This window comes from Lipotes vexillifer, unplaced genomic scaffold (assembly GCF_000442215.2).
Source record: "Lipotes vexillifer unplaced genomic scaffold, Lipotes_vexillifer_v1.1 scaffold1524, whole genome shotgun sequence".
In the NCBI taxonomy this organism is placed as follows: domain Eukaryota; kingdom Metazoa; phylum Chordata; class Mammalia; order Artiodactyla; family Lipotidae; genus Lipotes; species Lipotes vexillifer.
In genome coordinates, this window is record NW_006773476.1 from 605349 (window position 1) to 625417 (window position 20069).

General features: G+C 40.5%; 1 protein-coding gene across 2 annotated transcripts in view; it reads right to left on the reverse strand.

The window, feature by feature from the left end:
• GRIA3 (glutamate ionotropic receptor AMPA type subunit 3) overlaps nucleotides 1–20069 on the reverse strand; it is a 282338-nt gene that overhangs the window by 79566 nt on the left and 182703 nt on the right. For both annotated transcript variants that reach the window (XM_007448347.1, XM_007448348.1), the window contains exons 6-8: nucleotides 10085–10246; nucleotides 5225–5392; nucleotides 415–519 (exon numbers count right to left, since the gene is read on the reverse strand). In XM_007448347.1, the coding sequence (XP_007448409.1) occupies nucleotides 415–519; nucleotides 5225–5392; nucleotides 10085–10246 (435 nt within the window). The remainder of the gene's footprint in view (nucleotides 1–414; nucleotides 520–5224; nucleotides 5393–10084; nucleotides 10247–20069) is intronic.

Genomic DNA, 20069 nt, shown 5'->3' on the forward strand with positions numbered 1-20069 from the left:
TAGGGAAAGGTACTTTGTCCAGAGTCGTTTTGGTGGGTGAGTTGGCAAAATGGAGAGATTACCTGCTTTCCAATTCTTTTGCTAAAATCATGTGTATCTTGGCAGCTTCTGTTTAAATAACATGCTATAAAATTTGTAGTTCCTTCCCTGTATTGTAGGAAGCTGTTAATTAATCTTGAGTCTACCACTTTTAAAGGACCAGCCTCAGAGGGAAATAACTTTTAAAATGTGTAGATGGAACACTTTGATTACACAACAGCTCTGCATCGTATCTACACTATTCACCAAGTGGAAAGGCAAACATGATGTGTGGGAATTTGCTTTGGGTGTGTTTTCTAACACCTATTTCCTTGCATCTGAGGGCTGTCACTTTCTGAGAGATTTTTTATTTGAATATCTGTTTGGGTTACTTACTTTCCGAGAGCCAGTGACTTTCATTTCATACACATCGATGGTATAATTTGTCCTACGTCCGTAAGTGTCAAATTGGATGTTTCCAGTCATTCCTTGTACTTGCACCTGGTAGAAAGGGAAAAATGTAAAATTTAAAAATAGCACCACATTATTGCCTTTTTGGTTTTTGTGATGAGGTCCGCTGACGGATCTTGGAATCTTGGAGAATGTTTATCTTGAGCCATTGAGCTATAGCCACCAGATCAGTCTATACAGATCTTCATTTCCTCTGCAGTATTTTCTAAGTATGCCTTTTAGTTAATGAAGCTTTGAGTGGGTGTGACAGGCAGTTTCTTATATGATACAGTGAGGACCCTACCACTACTTTTTCAAGGACCTGAAATTTCTTTCTTTTTTTTTTTTTTTAAATACTTAACTTTCTCTTTATTTACTGGTTTTCAGAATAAAAATCTTTCATAGAATTGTCTAAAGGTAACCCATGTTTTTTAGTATTATTATCAACTCATAGATTTAAATGTATTTTGTGTAGTTCAATCCCCTTTTTATTGAAACTGATTTTTAAAAATTAATTTTTATTGCAGTATGGTTGCTTTAGAATGTTGTGTTAGTCTCTACTGCACAACAGAATGAATCAGCCATACACATACAGATATCCCCTCCCTTTTGGATTTCCCTCCCATTTAGGACACCACAGTGCATTAAGTAGAGCTCCCTGTGCTATACAGTATGTTCCCATCAGTTGTCTATTTTATACATAGTATCAATAATGCATATGTGTCAATCCCAGTCTCCCAATTCCTCCCACCCCGCTCCTTTCCCCCTTGGTATCCGTACATTTGTTCTCGACATCTGTGTCTCTATTTCTGCTTTGCAAATAAGATCACCTATACCATTTTCCTAGATTCCAAGGAACCTGAAATTTCTACCATTCGTCTTTTCTGAAGGGAGTATTCTTAACTAGGATAATGCGTTCTTCTGAACTGTGAGTTCCACTATTCCCAACATCCAAACATAAACCAGCTTCAGTAGCGTGGGCTCTGGAGCTCCTGGATTCATACTGTAACGTCATCGCTTACTAACTGTATGACCTTGGGGATGTTCCTTAATGCTTTTGTACCTCAGTGTCCTAATCTGTAAAACGGGAAGTCCTAGTAGTACCTATCCCATGGAGTTGTTAGGAGGATTAAATGAGTTATACATATGTAGTGTTTAGATCCGTGTCTGGCATGTAGTGAGTATTGCAATACATGCTAGCTCTATTAATAATAATAATTATTAATCAAAATGAATTTAGTTCTGTTTCTTGAGGGGTTTACACATTTATCAGCTACCATAGTAACAGGGATGAGTTTTTCCTCTTATTTAACCTGTGCCCAGTTCCAGACAGGTAGTGGAGAGCTAGGCCATGGAGGGATAATCCGTAGACTGATGAAATTTGTTAAGTCTAGGGAATCGGGAGTATTGAATACTATATAAAACAGATAGAGGTACTAGAATAGCCCAGACACCTAGTTGGGAGGCCAAATGCAGATGCATGTATGCCACAATTTTTCCTGGGTCTGGGCCCCGTTTTATGAATTAATATGAGGCCATCTCTACTGGGTGGAGAGACTTCCTTACCTATTTTACAGTTCAAGGACACTGGATGAAAGACCCTCTATAAATATGTCATTACTGTTACCCACTTGAATTACTTATCTGGTGAGTATGGGTCAAGGAATTTGCTTCAAAGAAAAAGAATCTGTCATTCTCCCAAGATGCAAGAATGGAATACTTTTTCATCTCTTACAGAAAAGTGACAAGCTGTTTGTTAAGCAAGTGAGAAGCGGTAATGGGCTTGTGCTGCAGCAGAGAAAATTGATGGCAAATAGTAGGGAGCATCTTTTTAAAGGGAACCGGGCTTGTTCGCCACAAGTAGGAGACCATGGAATATCTGTTGAAGGAGAAATGCTCCAATGTGACTCCCTGAAGACAAGATGATTGTCCTACTAAATGAACAAACCTAAGCACTACTGTCAGCGTAGGCTTGCAGAGAAGGTGACGTCATGCTTCTGGCTAAAGAAAAGGTCCTTTGTTGAGATAGAAATTGCTTATCCAGTAGGATGGGTCTGATGGATACTGTGATGCATGAAGGGTTCTTTACACTCTATTTTGAGCACTGAATTCTAGGAGAGGAGATAGGCAGGGTAGAGACACTGGCAGAGGAAATTATTAAGGAAATCCTTCGTTAGTGAAAATAGCAAAGTCTTCAGTCTCATTAAGAATTGTATATTTCTAAAGATTCGGCCTATCTGAGCATGATCTGCAAACTGGACAATAGCCTAAACTGATTAGAACTTTTGATGAGCAGAAGTCGAATTGGACTACCACTCAGAGAGAAGTCTATTTTTAAGGATGTGAATGTCAGTGACAGTTTCCCACCATCCCATCTGGGATCCCTTCTTTAATCCTCTCCACCCCGCACCTCAGTCTATATTAGGTGCTTCTCTTCTGGGTTCCCATAGCATTCCGTGTGGAGCTTCACCGTAACATCTTAATCATCTATGTATTTCTAGCTCCCCTGCTAGATTGGGAGCACCTCAAGATGAAAGACATTTTAATTTTTTTCTGTGTTCTCAGCAAGTAATCCAGCGCCTGGGATAGAGCAGGTGTTCAATAAATGTTTACTGAACAAGTTGACAAGTTTCGATGACTTAGAATTGTGACATATTTCAGTAGACCAGGTTGAGGCTAATCTTTGCACCATCGATAGATTGTAAGGATGATGATTACCCGATCTGCAAGTAGCTTTAAGGTTTTTAAAAGCATTTGTTTACATATTAACAATTTAAATTTGAGCTCCCCTCATCTTATTTCATGTTTGCATTTTAACTTGGAGCCTGATACATAGTCCTTGGTGCTCAACAAATATTTGTTTAATGAATGGTGTGATTATTTATTCATTAAAACAGGCCCCTTAGGAGACTCTTTCAGGTAATGATTTTGCTTGCCAGATTTCTTTGAAGGAAGAGAATGATTGACTGAGCAGCAATTATGTGCTAGTCACAATGAGGGATGCTTTTACATCATGCATCCTCACTTTTAGTTAACTTAAATAAAATGGGATTTCTTTTAATATGGTAAAAACCTTTAGCACTTCAGACCACCCTCTCTTGCAGTCCTCTGAACAGTGGAGTTTCACTGATCATTTGTCACAAGGCAACATGTACTTTTGGCAGAGGCTGATACTTTCCAGCCTCTCTGAAGCCTTAGAAAGAGGCTGGCCTATGGAAAGAGGGAAAGCATCCTTTCTGTTGAGTGTTTGATCACGAGGGCCTGGGGAGGAAGGTTACTTACCTGGCTTACAGCTTGAGCTATATCAGTGAGTTAGACATGTGGAAACTTTGTGCAATAATATGATCAATCTCATGTTTTTCTTGCCAGATTCATTTCTTGTCCTTCACTCTGGTAGCCAGTTTTGTATTTGGGGAAGAGAGTCATTTGTGTCATGAACGGGAAGTCAATCGAAGATGCTGGCACTTGCCCCTTGAGGTTTTGATGAAAACTCCTTTTGGTTCACTCCGAGGGAGTTTTATATTTCACTCATCATTATGTTTCACCTGACAATACAAATCTTGTAACAGCTATGAAGGTTGAATCTAATTAACTGTTCTCCAAAAATTGTGCAGTGCTACCTCCATAAAACTACACTTAGGGCATTTGTTAGGGAACTGACATGATGACATAAAAATCTGCATGATGGGAGAATGAGTCATATCTCTTTCTTGGAGAGAGACACAGTGGCTACTAACCCCTTTCTACTGAATGCTTCCAAGTTGGCAAGCTTAAGGCAGCAGTAAGAGAGCCAGCTACACAAAATGATGTACATTATGAGGCCATTACAGATTCCTAGTTGCTGGGTTGTGCACAGAATTATCTTATCACTGCCTATCTCTTTGTTGATTTGGATGTTCTAAACATCAGGATAATTAAAGAAGTAGAAATAAGAGAGTCTTGTACTCTCGAAGGCTTATTTTAATGCATGCAGGCGTATGTAGCTTAAAGCAAAATATTCGAGAAAGAGCTCTTGCTTGGAAAGCTACACTGAATGGGCGATGCTGCTCCTAGTGTAAATAATGGAATCTGTTCAAAGGATACTTCTCAAAGCCTTAAATGCTCTCCCACCCAGTAAATACTAAAAACAAGTGACCTATTTGACTCTCTGCCCATTGATTCCTTGTACTTTCCTTCAGGCTTTTTCTCTAGGGCGTTGGGGAAGTAACTCTTAAGTAGGCCTAGGATGGACTGTGCTCCTGCATTTCACCATGTAGAATAGTATAAAGGTTCTTTCTGACAAATAGAAATACTATCCCACTGGCTCAGTTCCACAGTCCATCCAGGCTAATAATTCGTCTGATGAGCCAGAGGATGCTGGTAATGTCTACCCTGAAGTTAGGAGTTTCCTAGAGAATATCCCAGTCCCCCTAAGCAACACCATTTTCTGGAAAGTCTGAAGTTTTTGAAGCCATTTACATGTTCAATCCATAACTTTCAAGGGTACTGAGTTTGATTTACTATCCCCACTTTAGTACAGAGCTAAATATTCATTTGCCCTAAATTTACCATTTCTCAAGCTTCAAGGAAGAATCTTCTAGTTTTAGATTTCTAGATTTTGATGAACAAATATCGGTGCTTATCTTTCTGTACACTTTGAACATTCTACAGACTCTGATCCTATTCCCTTTAGGTTGTCTTTTCTCAAGATTGAGGTCTTACTCTTTTTGTGTCTTTATAAGGTGCCCCCAACCCAATAACCCACTGTGGTCATTACCATTTTCAGAGCTCTCTCGATATCAATTCCTTGACTCCAGGGCACAGCAGGGTTTGCTAAGCAGTCTCCAGCACTGCCTCTCCGGGACACATCCACTCGCTGCCTCCTCAGATAGCGGAAAGCTTCTGCTATGACCAGTATGGCATCGTGCGTCAATGCAGATGTGTACTGAAATGGATGTATGGAAAACAAGATATCATGACAAACGATGCCCCCAAAGCTTGCCTCGTTTCTTATAGTTTTCATTCATCTCCAACTCTTGTTCTATGAAGTCACCCTCTTAATTACTTGAATCAAGAGATCTCTCTGGGCAAGCCTGACTTTGATCCATTCTAGAATGATGCATCTTATCTCATGTGTGCACATGTTAAGATTATTAAGATCAAATGGCTCAAGGGAATCTCTCTCGTGCTCTCAATACTGTGTTTCGTATTGAGTGAGTGACTGCTAAAAGGCCAGCTCCTTTCTAGAGAGCAAAATATGTGGGAAGTTAAAGGATGGCATATGTAGATTGGAGAGGAAACGGCATATCCTGAAGCAAGACTGAGTTATTGCTGTTTGTAATAGAAAATTCAGATCTGGTGTTTACTTAGGGGAAAATGGAAATAACTAAGTTAGACAGCTTGAAATTAATTTGGAGGGAAACATTAATCATTTCTGTCTGGACCACGTTTCTGGTGAACTAGGACCTCTGGCCAGCAATAAATCAGTTTTTGTTTCCTTGGGAGAGCAAAATCCAAAGCTGGTTTTTGACTGTAGAAAATTACAATTGTTATTGAGTTTTAAATCTGATAACATTGACAATTCATAGGCAATACTTCGTGATGCTACCTTTTTTAGGCAAGAACACTTACTTTCTATTTTTTGGATATACTGTACTAAGGATGAGGCCAGTCATTTAATACAAGGGATTTGATTATCTGCAATTTGACATAATGGATGCCTTTTCATTAATGAATCAACAAAGTGTGATTAAAATTAGCTGGCCCCTGTTTTGCAGGGGTGACAAATACTGGTAGAATACAGAATTCTGTTGATTTCTAAAAAAAAAAAAAAAAAATGAAGCAAAATGCCCTGGGGGCAATTTTCTGTCTATATAGTATGTCCCAATACAATTGTGAGTGAATGCATTGTCATCTTTACAACTATCAATTTACTTTTCTGACTTTTCTCATGGTACTTTTCTTTCAGGGCCAAGTCATCAAATATGACTGTAACAGGGGGCATATATGTTCTTTCGTGAAAAAAAAAAAAAATCTGTGTCTGCCCATGCTAGCACTACATAAAGCCAACGTGGTGGTGATTTCTTTTTTCCAGCTGACTGCATAAATTGTCAGCAATCTTAACGTAGTCCTTTCCAAGCCATGCCAAAATAGGTATTTAATTTTCTACTTTTTCAGCTTCTACGGACCAATGTGTGACCATCTAAAAAAAAAAAGACCCCAAAGGAAATGTTCATAAGATATAGAATAAATTAAGCATCAGGATTTTAATCTCTAGACAGTTTTATTTCCTAATCAAAACTATTGTACATAATTTTCTAACATGGGCTTTTTGTCTGTTTGATATAGGGACAGGTTCCATAATGACTAGTACAAGTCAAAGTAATCCGAAAGTTGTAACCACCTATTTAAGTATTTCGTTTTCTTAAGTTATTTGAAGGGTTTTGCTTATAAAGCCTGAACAGTTCTTCTCAGTAAGTTCTAAGAACTTTACATTACACATATCATGAGTTACCAATGAATAATCCAGAGCTGAGATTGTCTTCCTTCTCTTTTGTACACCTCTACAACTTCTGAACAGGCATAAATGACTCTGTAGCACCCTTTTCATACTTTTACTCTTGTCCATTTTTTGTGCCTAGCATAGTGCCTGACGTTTTGTAGGTAACCCATAAAATATTGAATAAATGAGTTTTTTTCCTCTACCTATTGCCTGCTAAATCTAAGGGTGGCAAAACGGTGGATAGGCAGTTGTATGAAAATATAAATTAATATAAGCTCACCTAAATGTAGTGGGCAGATTTAGTCCATAACAAAAAAGATTTGAATCATCAAAGAAATGCAAATAAAAACCCCAGTGAGGGACTTCCCAGGTGGCACAGTGGTTAAGAATCCACCTGCCAACGCAGGGGACGCGGGTTTGAGCCCTGGTCCGGGAAGATCCCACATGCCGCGGAGCAGCTAAGCCCGTGCACCACAACCACCGAGCCTGCGCTCTAGAGCCCGCGAACCACAACTACTGAGCCTGGGCACTGCAGCTACTGAAGCCCGCACGCCTAGAGCCCTTGCTCTGCAACAAGAGAAGCCACTGCAACGAGAAGCCTGTGCACTGCAATGAAGAGTAGCCCCCGCTCGCCGCAACTAGAGAAAGCCCGCGCGCAGCAACGAAGACCCAACGCAGCCAAAAATAAATAAATAAGTAAATAAGATGAATAAATTAAAAAAAAAAACCCACAATGAGATAGTACCTCACACCTGTCAAAATGGCTATTATCTGGGGCTTCCCTGGTGGCGCAGTGATTGAGAGTCCGCCTGCCGATGCAGGGGACACAGGTTCGTGCCCTGGTCCGGGAGGATCCCACATGCCGCAGAGCGGCTGGGCCCGTGGGCCATGGCCACTGAGCGTGCGCGTCCGGAGCCTGTGCTCCGCAACGGGAGAGGCCGCAACAGTGAGAGGCCCGCGTAACGGGGGAAAAAAAAATGCTATTATCAAAAAGACAAGAAACAACAAGCATTGATGAAGATGTGGAGAAAAGGGAACCCTCGTGCACTGTTGATAGGAATGTAAATTGGCGCAGTCACTGTGGAAAACAATAGGCAGGTTCCTGAAAAAATTAAGAATAGAACTACCATATGATCCGGCAATTCCACTCCTGGGTATCTATCTGAAGGAAATAAAATCACTGTCTCAAAGAGATATCTGCACCCCCATGTTCATTGCAGCATTATGTACAATAGTGAACACATGGAACAAACCTGTGTTCATCAAGTCATCAAATGATGAATGGATAAAGAAAGTGATATACACCGACACATATATACATATATAAAGTCATGTCAATTATATTTCAATAAAAATATATATGCACACACAGACACACATACAATGGAATATTATTCAGCCATAAAAAGAAATCCTGCCATTTGTGACACACAGATGGACCTTGAGGGCATTATGCTAAGTGAGATAAGTCAGACAGAGAAAGACAAATACTGTGTGATCTCACTTATACGTGGAATCCAAAAAAAAAAAAAACCTCATAGAAACAGAGAACAGAATGGTGGCTGTCAGAGGTCAAGGCTGGGGAATAGGGAAAATGAATGAAGGTGGTCAAAAGGTATAATCTTCCAGTTATAAGTTCTGGGAATGTAATGTATAGCATCGTGATTATAGTTAACAGTACTGCACTGTAGTTTTTGAAAGCTGGGAAGAGAGTAGGTCTTAAAAGTTCTCGTAAGAAAAAATTTGTAGCTGTGGTGGTGATAGATGTTAACTGAACTTATTGTGGTGATCATTTTGCAATACATACATACATCAAATCAGTGTGTGATATACTTAAGAGTAATACAGTGTCAATCATATCTCAATAAAAAATAAAATCATCATCTTAAAAAAATGATTTGACTACAAAGGATTCCTCATAGGAATTGTGACCATATTTACTGAAACATATGAGGACACCTGGAAAAATCTGGCATGTGTAATGTAATCACTACAACTACAGAGGACCACTTAGCTAGTGAGTGGCTTAAATTAATACAAAAAGATGTTTAACTTACGACTTTTCTAGAACATACCAATTGCATAAAGTAAGGTCCCACTTGTATTGTGTTGATGTGACCCATTCAGGGTGGACCTGCATAGGTGATTCAGAATGTGTCTCTTTTCTATGTCCCATTGTTCCTCCTTCTTCTGTTCTTGCCAGGGAGGAAGGATATGAGGATGGGTATCTTGAAACCATGAGAAAGGAAATGTCCCCTCCCCTTTCCTTTTTTAGGGAGGGGCCTTGAGCCTTGACTCTGCTTTGATCCCTCATCTTGATCACAAGGATCCCACAGCCATGGTACATACATACGTTCACGTACATATCAGGAAGGAAGAATTTAAAGTCTGTTTCATACTTGGATCAATGCACTGAGGGAATGGGTTACTTAAAAAAAAATACATTGGAAGGATCCTTTGTGTAACATGAATAACTTTCCCCCCATTTATCTGTTTTAATTCCTGATTCTTAAATAATAGGATTTCGAGCCATAGGGGAACACATGAAAAATGTGCACTTTAAGCATGACTTTCTGCTTTCAGTGTTCTTATCTTGATTTCATGAAAATGAGCAACTTAGGTAATCTAATTATTTAAAGATACTTTTGCAGGCAGGAAAATATTTCCATTCAATATATGTATAGGCAACATGCACTCTGCATTAGAGCCTAATTCACTTGGGTGTACTGAGATTCATGAAACTTATTAACACAAAGTAATCACATAAATAATGTAAAATCTAATTTTCTGTTTCAGACTATCGATTTTCCTTACCTATTCCCACTGCCCCCACTCTTTGCCTGATTCAGGTTCTTGTAATATTGTAAATTATGAGCATATTAAAGATGAAATTCATTAAAAAATTAAGTTAACCTTCCCAAACGCTGGGTTTTAAAAGACCTCCTTCTCAATAGCTTCTTTATTTGGGAACTTAATTTTCAAGTCCAGCAGTAGTATCTGCAGTTGTGTTTTAGCATCCTTGAAACACTTCTGAGGGACGACCACTTGACCACTGGACGGCCGTAAATATATAAAGGCCACACTGAGATGCTCTGAAAAGCTGGCCTAAGGTTTCTACATGTCGTGGAACATTACCTTTAGAGGTGCATTCTTGGCTTCAGGGAATTCCCTTTCATCCAGCCTCACCCAGCGCTGTATGAACTGCTGAACCATAGGGTTTTCGTTGTTGACAATCTGGAATCCTGTAATGTTGGCTCCCCCATGCATGACTCTTTCCAGCAAAATATCGGTAAAACCCTAGAAAGAGATTGAAAGAGAATAATGATTGCGGGAGGTCATGCATTCGTACTCACTGTATCTGTTGGTTAGAGCGCTGAGGAGGAAATGAAAGTTCCTTCCCCAGGATTCTTCTTTAGCAATCAAGGAAAACCTGGACAGATTGTTATGTGTCAATTATATCTCAATAAAAACCAAAACCACAACAAACAAACAACCCTGATATGGACTAATTCTTAGGGCACTCTGGCTCTGAAACTACAGGCACGATGGAGAAAATATACATCCTTCCATTTTAGTGCCTGTGTCTTTAGTGTAGCTGCTGCAACGACAAACATAGGTGTCGACTTCAAATGTTTTCATTTCTTTCATTTACCTGTATTTTTAGCTTTTCTTCATTGAGTACAAATACAATGATTCATATAACTGGAAAGTGTTGAAAAAGTTGACCCTAGCTAGAGGTATCAAAAACCCTTCTCCAGCTTCACATGCCGAATGCTGCAGATTGCTTCAGACTCTAATAATGAGTACTTTCAACATTTGTAATTTACAGAAATGCCAAAAGCGAAACTGACAGCTTGGTTGTATATGATGGTACAAACCCCGGGGTGTGTCTCACATGTGTCCCTGAATGTGTTTGGACATCTCCTTCATAGCATCCACCATTTTCTTCTTCTGTCTCTTGCCAATTGCTGCTGATGCACTTGGGTCTTCAGTGGGCTCGAGCCGGTATTTATATTCGTAAAGAAATGGGAAGAATTCTTCCTCTTTCCTTTAGATTCTCCTCTCCAGCATTTACATGTAAAAATTTTCAATTATACAGAAAAGTTGAAAGAATTGTACAGTCACTTCAGATTTTACAATTAATATTTTTCTATCCATTCATCAATCCATTTCATTTTTTAGGTACCTTTCAGAGTAAGTTGCAGATATTAGTACACTCCATACCAAAAGACCTCAGCACGCAGGCCATTAACTAGAGTTCAGTGTTTGCAGTTTCCATCCATCCTTCCTTCCTTCCTTTCCTTCTATCTTTCGGTAAAATTTACATCCAATAAAATGCACAAATCTTAAATGTACCACTCGATGAGTTGATAAATGCATGCACTATATTACTCAAATCCCTACTATTTCTCTAAAGTTTTCTCTTTTTTTTACATTCTAAGTTTTCATTGAAGTATAATAATCATATAGAAAAGGGTATACGTCTTTATTTTTTTCTTGTTTTAGAATGATAAGGTTTTTCTTTCTTTCTTTTCTTTTTGGCTGCATTGGGTCTTGGTTGCTGCGCGTGGGCTTTCTCTAGTTGCAGTGAGCGGGGGGCTACTCTTCGTTGTGGTGCACAGGCTTCTCACTGCAGTGGCTTCTCTTGTTGCAGAGCACAGGCTCTATGCGCGCGGGCTCAGTAGTTGTGGCTTGCGGGCTCTAGGGCACAGGCTCAGTAGCTGTGGCGCATGGGCTTAGTTGCTCTGCGGCACGTAGGATCTTCCCGGACCAGGGCTCGAACCCGTGTCCCCAGCATTGACAGGTGGATTCTTAACCACTGCACCACCTGGGAAGTCCCAGTGCACACATCTTTAAATATAGCCTGATGAATTTTCACAACCTGAACACATGAATGTAACCAATATCCTGTACACCCCTCTCTCTAGTCACCATCCCTACAACGGCTTCTTTTAATTCTGCATTTCTTTAACATGGTCAACAAGGCGGTCGTAGAAAATATTTTAGTGAGGCATCTTTTCCAGTTATTACTCTCAGCCCCATTCCTCTTCCTTTCATAAGTGGGATATGAGCCAATGGAGACTGGACAAAAGGACAAATAGTTTGCATCGCTGAGAACCATTGCTCCTTTCCAGTGACCCCAAAGTACTTTTTAAAATTAACATTAACTTGTTAGGATGAGTTTTCTCCTAAAGGCCTCCTTTCTGAAAGAAACTAAGACTCAGTGTTTTCTCCCATTCGCTCCCCTCTGCACTGCAGTCAGCAGAGAGGCTTGCCTGTGTGTAAAGCCTAGCAGAGGCTCCAGATGGGGCTTAAGCCTAACTGTTATCCAACTCCCAACTCTCACCCCCTAAACAAATATACAAATAAAGAGCTGAGGGCAAAACTTTAACAAATGGCTTTAAGTCGTTTACTGTGCCAAACCATACTCGCCAGTTAACAAGTATTACACAAGAGCATTGAGCAACTACCCATCTGTCTGCTGGCAGGGGTGAAGAGTGGGCTCTCTGGGGCTCTCCTGTGTCCTAAAAGCCTGGCCTGCGAGGTGGAGCCCCCTTCCTTGAAAGAAAGGGGTTGAGAATCCTTCTGTCACCATGTTGGTTCCCAGGGTCAATGGCCACAGTCTGCACTAGGAAAAGTAGTATTTCTTGTGTCTTTTATACTTTGATAAGCATCACACCCCTGTTTACCTCGTACCTTAGCATGTTAAAATGGCAACACAGGATTAACAAAAAGGAGGGCAAGAGAAAGGATCCCAGAAATCTCACGTCTGCCTTAAGGCATAAGAGCCAGCAATTCAGTCCGGTTACTCACCATACCACTCCTTTCCAGAAACACTTTACCTCACTACCTTTTTCTTACAAGAGATACTAGAGGGGTCCAACTCAAATTTACCTCACCAGTCACCTCTGCTTACCTCCAGGAGGCTTCACTCTGCCACACAGGCACCATGTATTCCCATTTGGCTGTCTTTCTCTCCAGTAGCATACCATACCACTGAGGACCTAGGAGTTTCTCAGTCAACCCGTGTTTTATGACAGCCATATCTGGGATTAAGTTCTGGCACCCTTCAGACTGGAACCAGCCTGGCTGTCCTCGTGAGATTAAATGCATCCACAGCAGCACAAATCAAGCCAGGGGAAGGTCACCTGAAATGGCTCTTCTGTCTAGCAAGACCTCCGCGACACTAGCTCCTACTAACTGCCCTGAAGATTTACCCGTCCACATGTGCAGAATGCCTAACAGAGCCCCATGGACAAAATGGAGAGAGCAGAGGTGTGGTAGAAAAAGAAAGGAGATACTGTAATAGGCTTTTTTTGTTTTCCTTTCATTCTCGTATATTTATTTTCATGACAAAGGTTTCACAGTGCTTACAATAACTGTAACAACAATAATTGTAAAATGGGAATAATGCTGATGAGGAACCCCTTCTATTTTGGTAAGAAGTCTGATGAGAAGTAGTTTTTCCAGTAAAATTGTACTTTTTATTTTTATTTATTTTTTTAACATCTTTATTAGAGTATAATTGCTTTACAGTGGTGCGTTAGTTTCTGCTTTATAACGAAGTGAACCAGCTATATATATATATATATGTTCCCATATCTCTTCCCTCTTGCGTCTCCCTCCCTCCCACCCTCCCTATCCCACCCCTCCAGGTGGTCACAAAGCACCGAGCTGATCTCCCTGTGCTATGCGGCTGCTTCCCACTAGCTATCTACCTTACGTTTGGTAGTGTATATATGTCCATGCCTCTCTCTCGCTTTGTCACAGCTTACCCTTCCCCCTCCCCATATCCTCAAGTCCATTCTCTAGTAGGTCTGTGTCTTTATTCCTGTCTTACCCCTAGGTTCTTCATGACATTTTTTTTTCTTAAATTCCATATATATGTGTTAGCATACGGTATTTGTCTTTCTCTTTCTGACTTACTTCACTCTGTATGACAGACTCTAGGTCTATCCACCTCATTACAAATAGCTCAATTTCGTTTCTTTTTATGGCTGAGTAATATTCCATTGTATATATGTGCCACATCTTCTTTATCCATTCATCCGATGATGCACACTTAGGTTGCTTCCGTGTCCTGGCTATTGTAAATAGGGCTGCAATGAACATTTTGGTACATGACTCTTTTTGAATTACGGTTCTCTCAGGGTATATGCCCAGTAGTGGGATTGCTGGGTCGTATGGTAGTTCTATTTGTAGTTTTTTAAGGAACCTCCATACTGTTCTCCATAGTGGCTGTACCAATTCACATTCCCACCAGCAGTGCAAGAGTGTTCCCTTTTCTCCACACCCTCTCCAGCATTTATTGTTTTTAGATTTCTTGACGATGGCCATTCTGGCCGGTGTGAGGTGATATCTCATTGTAGTTTTGATTTGCATTCCTCTAATGATTACTGATGTTGAGCATCCTTTCGTGTGTTTGTTGGCGATCTGTATGTCTCCTTTGGAGAAATGCCTATTTAGGTCTTCTGCCCATTTTTGGATTGGGTTGCTTGTTTTTTTGATATTGAGCTGCATGAGCTGCTTATAAATTTTGGAGATGAATCCTTTGTCCGTTGCTTCATTTGCAGATACTTTCTCCCATTCTGAGGGTTGTCTATTCGTCTTATTTATGGTTTCCTTTGCTGTGCAGAAGCTTTGAAGTTTCATTAGGTGCCATTTGTTTATTTTTGTTTTTATTTCCATACCTCTAGGAGGTGGGTCAAAAAGGATCTTGCTGTGATTTATGTCTGCCTATAGTTCTGCCTATGTTTTGTAATAGGCTTTTATGGAGATGAAAGGAGAGATCTTGTTGCTAAAGGGCAAGAGTTGGCTGGCTCTTGGTCCTAATTCTCCCTCTGGCCTATTTGTGTACGTTTTGCTTGTTTGTAATCTCTAATCCGATTCTGTGGCTTGAATGTTGCCCTGGTGCCCAGCATTTAGATGCAGCAAGTCACAGTTCTCAAGGTTGAGATAATCAAGGCTGGATTCTCCCTAATCCCTCTGCAAAAACACTAATGTGACACAGCTAACCAACAATTATCAAGGACACAGAAGGGAAAAGGAGAAAAGAGGTGAATGGCAGAGAAGGGGATATAAGGAGAACTGTCTGACTGAAAGGCAGGAGTTGGTTGACTCTTGATTGTCCTATTTCTGATACCTTTTCTTCAAAAAGAATTATCTTTTTGTATCAAATATTGCTAAATTCCATGGTTCGAGTGGCACTGACAGTCTACAAGATTGTAAAACTTAAAGCTTGATTCTTTCTACAGCCTCTTCAGAGACACTAATGCGGCAGAGCTGACATCCAACAGGCAGGAGAGGAAAGGAGGAAAGAGAGAGAGAGGAGGACGATGACAGTTCAGAGAAACGTTCTGCTTACGGGCAGGTTTGGGTGGACTCTAGTCTTTCTCCTCCTGTCCCACCATTTTAAGGCATTACACCATCCCATAATAATCTTTGATGGATTTTTATCGTTATGACATCTATAACCCTAAAAGCAGGCCAAGACCCCCCCCCCCCAAAATTGTGTAAAGACACTAACGCAACACAGGTGATGATACACCATCCAGAAAGGAAAATGGAGTAAATGAAAGAGCAGGGGGTAAGTGGTAGGAAGATGGAAGTTAGGAGAGAAGTATGGGCTACTCCTCCTCCTATCCCATTATTATTATTATTTTTTAAACAAATGGTACTAAATTTATTAAAAGCAAATTTTGGGGGGGGCCATCCCATGCAGCATTCTGGGATCCTATTTCCCTGACCAGGGATTGAACCCGGGCCCTTGGCAGTGGAAGCCCGGAGTCCTAACCAGTGCACCAGCAGGGAATTCCCAGTACTAAATTTATTTTTAAAAATCCAAATGGAGGGACTTCCCTGGTGGTCCAGTGGTTAAGACTTCGCGCTTCCACTGCAGGGTCTCGGGTTCAATCCCTGGCCGGGGAACTAAGATTCCACATGCTGCACTGCGTGGAAAGAGATATTAGAAAAGATATTAAAAAAATCAAAATGGAGATTTAACATACCTTCCTCAATTATTGACAAAGCAAATAGAAAACAGAGACACAGAAACGGGAAGATTATAATAATACATTTTGATTTAACAGATTATCCCGTCATTTTAAAGCATTTCATCCATTCATCGCCTCTGGTTAGATCTCCTCCTTAGGCTGGTGAACCACAGTCTTCAAGGTGGTGAAATTGAGGCTGAGTCTCTTAAAACCTCTCAAAAGACATTGACACAAAAGCGATGATCACCAAACATATGAATGGTGTAAGGGGAGAATAAAAGGGGAGAGGTCAGTGGTAGCAAGATGGAGGTTAGGAGAGAGGAGATGGTTAAGAAGGGAGATTTTGCTGGTTCCTGGTCCACCTCCTATATCTATCCCATTGTTTGTTTGTTTTTTTATTTCTAGAAGAAGTTGCTAGAGTCTATGATCATGTACAACCAGAATTGGGAGAGTTGTAAATTGGGGCCTAGGTCTACCCATAGCTGCATTGAAATAACCAACACAACAAAGCTGACCAGCAAACACACAACAGGTAGGCAGGAAAAGAGGAAGGGGAGTGAGATGGATTCTGGCTGAAAAGTAAGAGGTGCCAGGGTACTGGTCCTCCTTCTCTGATACCTAAATTTAAGACACTGCACTTTTCTAGAATATGTTGCTAGATGTTTGTTGTTGTGCTGGTCACACCCCCTCGTGTATCCCTGAAACCCATGTGAAGACACTGAAGCAGAACAAGAAAATAAACCATATACAGAGTGTACAGAAAAGGAAATAAAATGATGTGGCAGGGAGTATTCTGGTAGGATGATGGAAGTTAGGAGAAATGTCTTGATTCAGGGGAGAAGTTGGCTGTCTCCTGGTTCACTTTCTCTACCTGTGTGATTATTTTAAGGCATCCCACTTGTCCATACCTCTTGCCAGAATTCACAGCTTGAGTTGGCTACAATAGAGACCCTGAGGGGGGAAGATGTCCGTCTAAGAACTCTGAGCAGGAACTAATGCAACAGAAATGACCTTCAACCATCTGGATGATAAAGGGGAAAACAGAAGATGAAAGACAGTTATAGAAATTTGAAGTTGGGATACAAGTTCTAGCTGCGGAGCAGGAGTTGGCTGGCCCTTGGCACATGGTCACCTCTTATCTCATTATTCTAAGGCATTGCATTTGTTCACAACTCTTGCTAGTGTTCTCTTTATGACTTGGTCACAGAAGGGCCTCAAGTTGAGAACACTGGCACTGAGTCTCTCCAAAATCTCTGTAAGACACTCGCACAACCAGAATGAACGTTAAACATGTGGGTGATAAAGGGGAAAATAAAGAGAGGAAGGTCGGTGAACAGAAGTAGGGCAGTGATCAGACAGTAATACACGTGAACACAGATGGATTTTGTTTTTTATTATTATCACAAAATCCTTGTCTTTAGAAAAAGTATAAGTTTGACTACCAATCTAAATATGTGATAAGTAAGTTTACAAGTTTTTACTTTTTAACTCATGCCCTTGGCTCAGAGCAAAAATAATATTTAAAGTTCTTTAAGTCTTTTTAGTTTGTTCTCATTTTTGTTTCAGGGTTTAAGTGCCTGGCGCAAGCACTTCTTCCAATAGTAACTGCTTAAAAAAGGACAGAAAACCCATATCCTTTTATGTAATACATGCATTTAAACATGTCTGACTTCAAAGGAAATTTCTGTATCATGAATTCTGTTTCCTCGCTGAGCTTCATCGACTATTAAAAATTATATACTTTAAAATAATATACTTTGACCGAAGACAAAATGCATTTCAGTAGATTTCTTTGATATTTTCGTGGGAAATGATGGCTCATTTTGTTTCAGCAGGTTGCTGTTTTATAGCAACTGCTCTATTGCTTCACTGAATCATAGCAGTTCATTTGTTGCTTAAAAATCAGTTTCTTCTTCTGGCATCTCCCATCTAACCAAAGATATTAGAATTTCTTCATTTTCTTTTTCTTCACCTTTTTCCATTTAAAATTTTGAGTGCGTGTGTATGTTGGGGGGGGGCAGTAGATAGTCATGATTCTCACATAGCTGGGCTCTGAGAATCAACTTTTTTAACATAAATGTTACTCGGTTATGATAAATAACATTTATGATACATAAAATACCTCAGCCAATGAATTTGTTACATTTTAAGGCTTAGAGTCTATAAAACAAATTAATTTCTTGTTTTCTTTTGGAATTTTCAACTCGAATTCACTTTTCTTTTTTTTTTTGTTTCTTTTTGCGGTCCGCGGGCCTCTCACTGTTGTGGCCTCTCCCGTTGCGGAGCACGGGCTCCGGACGCGCAGGCTCAGCGGCCATGGCTCACGGGCCCAGCCGCCCCGCGGCATGTGGGATCCTCCCGGACCGGGGCACGAACCCGCGTCCCCTGCGTCGGCAGGCGGACTCTCAACCGCTGCGCCACCAGGGAAGCTCCAGAAGCCCCCTCGAATTCACTTTGAATGAGACACCAATGAGTTTCCAATTAGAACCTCTCTTATACTCTAGAACCCCCTTTTCTGTCTGCCAACTAAACTGACTTCCTTATTCCATGTGTGTCTTAAAAAGAATGTGCCCCAAAGCAAAGTTGTTATATTCCCTTAAAATCTCTTCCTCTTCCTGTACCCCTTCTTTCAATTAATGGCGCTTTAAGCCTATCGGGTCACTGGGTATGGGGCCCAAGCACCTGTCTTTTTTTTTTTTTTTTTTTTAAATAAATTCAACAGGTGACTTTGAAGCACAAGTGGGTTTGAGGGCCGCCAGCCTAGTTTATCGTCCTGGCTTCCTAGGTGGTGCTCCAGCTTCCAGTTCTTTGCCTTTCCAGTTTATTTTTTGCATAATAAATTTATCTTCCTAAAGTATCTGTTAGAGCATAATACTCCTTTCCTCAAATCACTGCAATGATTCCCTACTTTCTACAGACATACTGACAGCTGAATATCTTGACTTGGCCTTCAAGGATTTCCATTATCTGTTATCTTTTGTTCTCTTGGCCTTATCCACACCTTTTCCTTCAAGAGACCTCATGCTCTAGCCACATCGCTCCCCTTTAAACCTTGGTACCTTTGTTCTGTTTCCTTTGTCTAGAAAGGGCCCTCACTTCATCACTTATAGCTCTGGGTGTCTACTGAAATTTCATTCTTCAAGACCCACTTCAATTAGTAAAATAATGACTAAGAAACATCTATATTAAATTTGTCTCTGTATTCTCTACGAGATAGTAATAAGGCCAATTGTGTCCCCCTTTTGCCAATTATTACATAGGCTCTTGCACATTGTTGACTGCTTATGGGCTTTTGTCCTCCTTCATTGTCGCATGCCTTCCCATGCTTTCCATGTAATACGCTTATGTGTAAACTCCACACTATTATTGCTAAGTGACTCCGAGGTTCCAAATCCCCTGCTGTACTGAGTGGAATTTCTGTTGAGCCCATTTTATTATTTCCTAGGGATTTTAATAACTAGGAGTGATGATCAGGTACTCAGTGATTTTTGTGTGTTTAGATTAGATATCAAATTCTAGTGCTCCTTGCATTTCACCAATTTGGTTTGCTTGAAATTGTGTTTTGTTTGTTTTGTTTTTTGCTCACTGCCATGGTGGTCTCCTTTCCTTTGGTTGGTCCAGTAAAGTGTATGCAGAGGGAGAGATTAAAGGAGATGAGAGAAGGCAGAGAAAGGTTGGAGGCAATCCCAGTGCTCACAGATAGGGCGAGTTGAAGCTCTACTTCCTCGCTTTCTATGTTCTAAGTATCTGTACACTTGACTGTTTGCCTCTGTGCAACCATGGCAACGTTTGTTGGAAATATGAATATAATCTCCAGAAGTTATTCCTCTGAGAAGGAAACTACTCATTTAGATTTGTAAGCTCTGCTATGTTTCATCAATTGCACTGCTTCTCAGTCACATCACATCTGTTTGAGCCAGTGACTGTTGCCCAGGTCTGAACCCAGCCGTATAAAACCAACCGTGACCTCTGTGCCTAATGCAAGGCCTTGTAAGCTACCTTTGATTAATTCTCCAAGGCCATCTTTTACACAGACACTAGTTACACAACTGGCATCCAAAGAGAGATTGTCCTTGATTTGAGAATAGCCAGACGACTCAGTCTTCCAAAGATCCAGATGACTTTGG